Here is a 1,820-nt window from a genome sequence, read left to right as displayed (position 1 = left end):
TATAAAAATAATTATATATACATACATTTTTGTTTATGAAATATTTTACTCTACTTATTGCAAACAGTACGCAAATGTTCTTTTAAATTTTTGTCGGTACTTTTTACTCGTTCTTCTAAATCATTTGCCAGCACCTTTTTACATTTTGTAACATTTTCAAATATAACTGATGCAGTGTGTACCTCATCTAAGAATTCCTGAAATGTTTTGATATAGTTGAAGTAAACTGCTGGCACATTTTTAAAGAACTGTTGCTGTTCTTTATCTAGTAGCGCCATGTCTATTGGGTGCTTTTTATTCTCTTGTAATTCTTTTCTAAAATCAATTTTCTGTTATTGAACTGATACTATTAAGTCTCTTTACTTTACCTCGAGTTAAGAAAACTATTTTTTAAGTCAAGTAATGTTTCTTTCCATTGCCTGTATTCTTCCTGTAGTTTGTTGTAATAATCAGCAGGGTAGTGAACTCTACTAAATTTTACATCAACGACGACTTCTGAAATATTTACGTTTGTAAAAGACAAAATCGTACACAGTATATAATGTTTACCTTCTTCAGGAGCAAAAAATATTGACGATCTCCTTTTACGTTGCCCCTCAGCTTCTTGCTCATATATTTCACTTTCCATTTTTTAAATTAATTGTTAAATAACCTTAAATATTTAAAATGCAATAATTATAAGTAACAGTATTATTAAAAGGAGTGTCTCCTGTGCCATCGACCATAGATACAACAAGACTACAAAATTGAAACAGAACATCGATTTAAAATTTTTCGGAAATGTGATAAAATACTTTCATACTTCTTCATTTATTAAGAACAAATTGTCGTGAATAAATGGCATTTGTTTTAAAAAATTACTGTATGCCGCATAAATTAGCCTTATTGTGCATCGATTCACAATTATTTATGTCATGATGTAAAAAGACACTTGTCTATGAAACACGCCCTGTCATCATTATAAATTGAGTTATTTTACTTCCTCATGGTACATGTTAGTATTGTATTTTGTATCTAATTTATACAGGAATGTAATTAATTTTTAATGAATACGTTTTTTATCCATTTCTGCAGATTTTCCAACAAATGAATCAAATAAGGATTTTTTGGACTACATTCTTGTTTTGCTGTTTTCCGGTTTATTTTTCAACATTATGCAGTTAAATTTGGATCGATCAGTAAGAACAACTAGAGATTTATTGGAACTCCATTGAAACAACAAATATTTTGCTATGGATTTGGTTTGCTTTTTAGACCTTCAAAGTTTGGAACGTTACAGTCTACAGTTAATTAAGGTAAGAATACTTGATACATTTAATTTTAATTGCTCTTTATTGATCTGTTACCACCGTATCTGTTTCAGATCGACGCTGGAGAAGACAAAGAAGACCCCGTAGTTAAAATAGATCTTTTATACTGCATGCTCTATCTGATAGTAATAATTCTTTTAGTCCAAATTCAAATTAATTTTTTATTTTGTAGTTAATTTGAATTAGTTTTTATTTTGCACACTTATTTTTGTTCATTTTATTTGAAGTAACTGTTGAATGTAGATTTTTTTTTTTGTATGTAGTAGTTGAACTAACACATTTAGTAGTTATAGTATAGTCTAACAATAGTATTGCTTACCTCTTCGCTTAGCTTACTGCATATTCTTACTATAAATTGCTTTGCATTTACCCTACGTCTTCTACATGATTCAACGTTTCGTTATCGTGTGTCTTCCTTCTCACCCTTGTGGAATTAGGGAGGGCCTCCCCGAACGACTTCCCTTGGGCTTAGCTTTTTAGTTGATCTTAAAAGTGTCTTATACACTTTTC

General features: G+C 29.8%; 1 protein-coding gene and 1 long non-coding RNA gene across 2 annotated transcripts; one reads left to right on the top strand and one right to left on the bottom strand.

Annotated features, from left to right (window-relative positions):
• Nucleotides 1-11: 11 nt before the first annotated feature.
• On the bottom strand, nt 12-699 carry LOC112904509. Its single transcript, XM_025974642.1, has 3 exons — nt 550-699; nt 369-495; nt 12-315 (listed from the first exon to the last, which is right to left on the bottom strand). Exons 1-3 carry the CDS (start codon nt 626-628, stop codon nt 51-53), a joined length of 471 nt encoding a protein of 156 aa, XP_025830427.1. The 5' UTR covers nt 629-699; the 3' UTR covers nt 12-50.
• Nucleotides 700-945: 246 nt separating this feature from the next.
• Nucleotides 946-1,511, top strand: LOC108738362. Its single transcript, XR_001937967.1, has 3 exons — nt 946-994; nt 1,075-1,295; nt 1,364-1,511. It is a non-coding gene; the product is annotated as an uncharacterized LOC108738362 (long non-coding RNA).
• Nucleotides 1,512-1,820: the final 309 nt, after the last annotated feature.

Source organism: Agrilus planipennis, unplaced genomic scaffold (assembly GCF_000699045.2).
Source record: "Agrilus planipennis isolate EAB-ADULT unplaced genomic scaffold, Apla_2.0 scaffold217, whole genome shotgun sequence".
NCBI classification, from domain to species: Eukaryota; Metazoa; Arthropoda; class Insecta; order Coleoptera; family Buprestidae; genus Agrilus; species Agrilus planipennis.
Note: the sequence above shows the minus strand (reverse complement) of the source record. Positions and strands in the feature narration are given on the sequence as shown.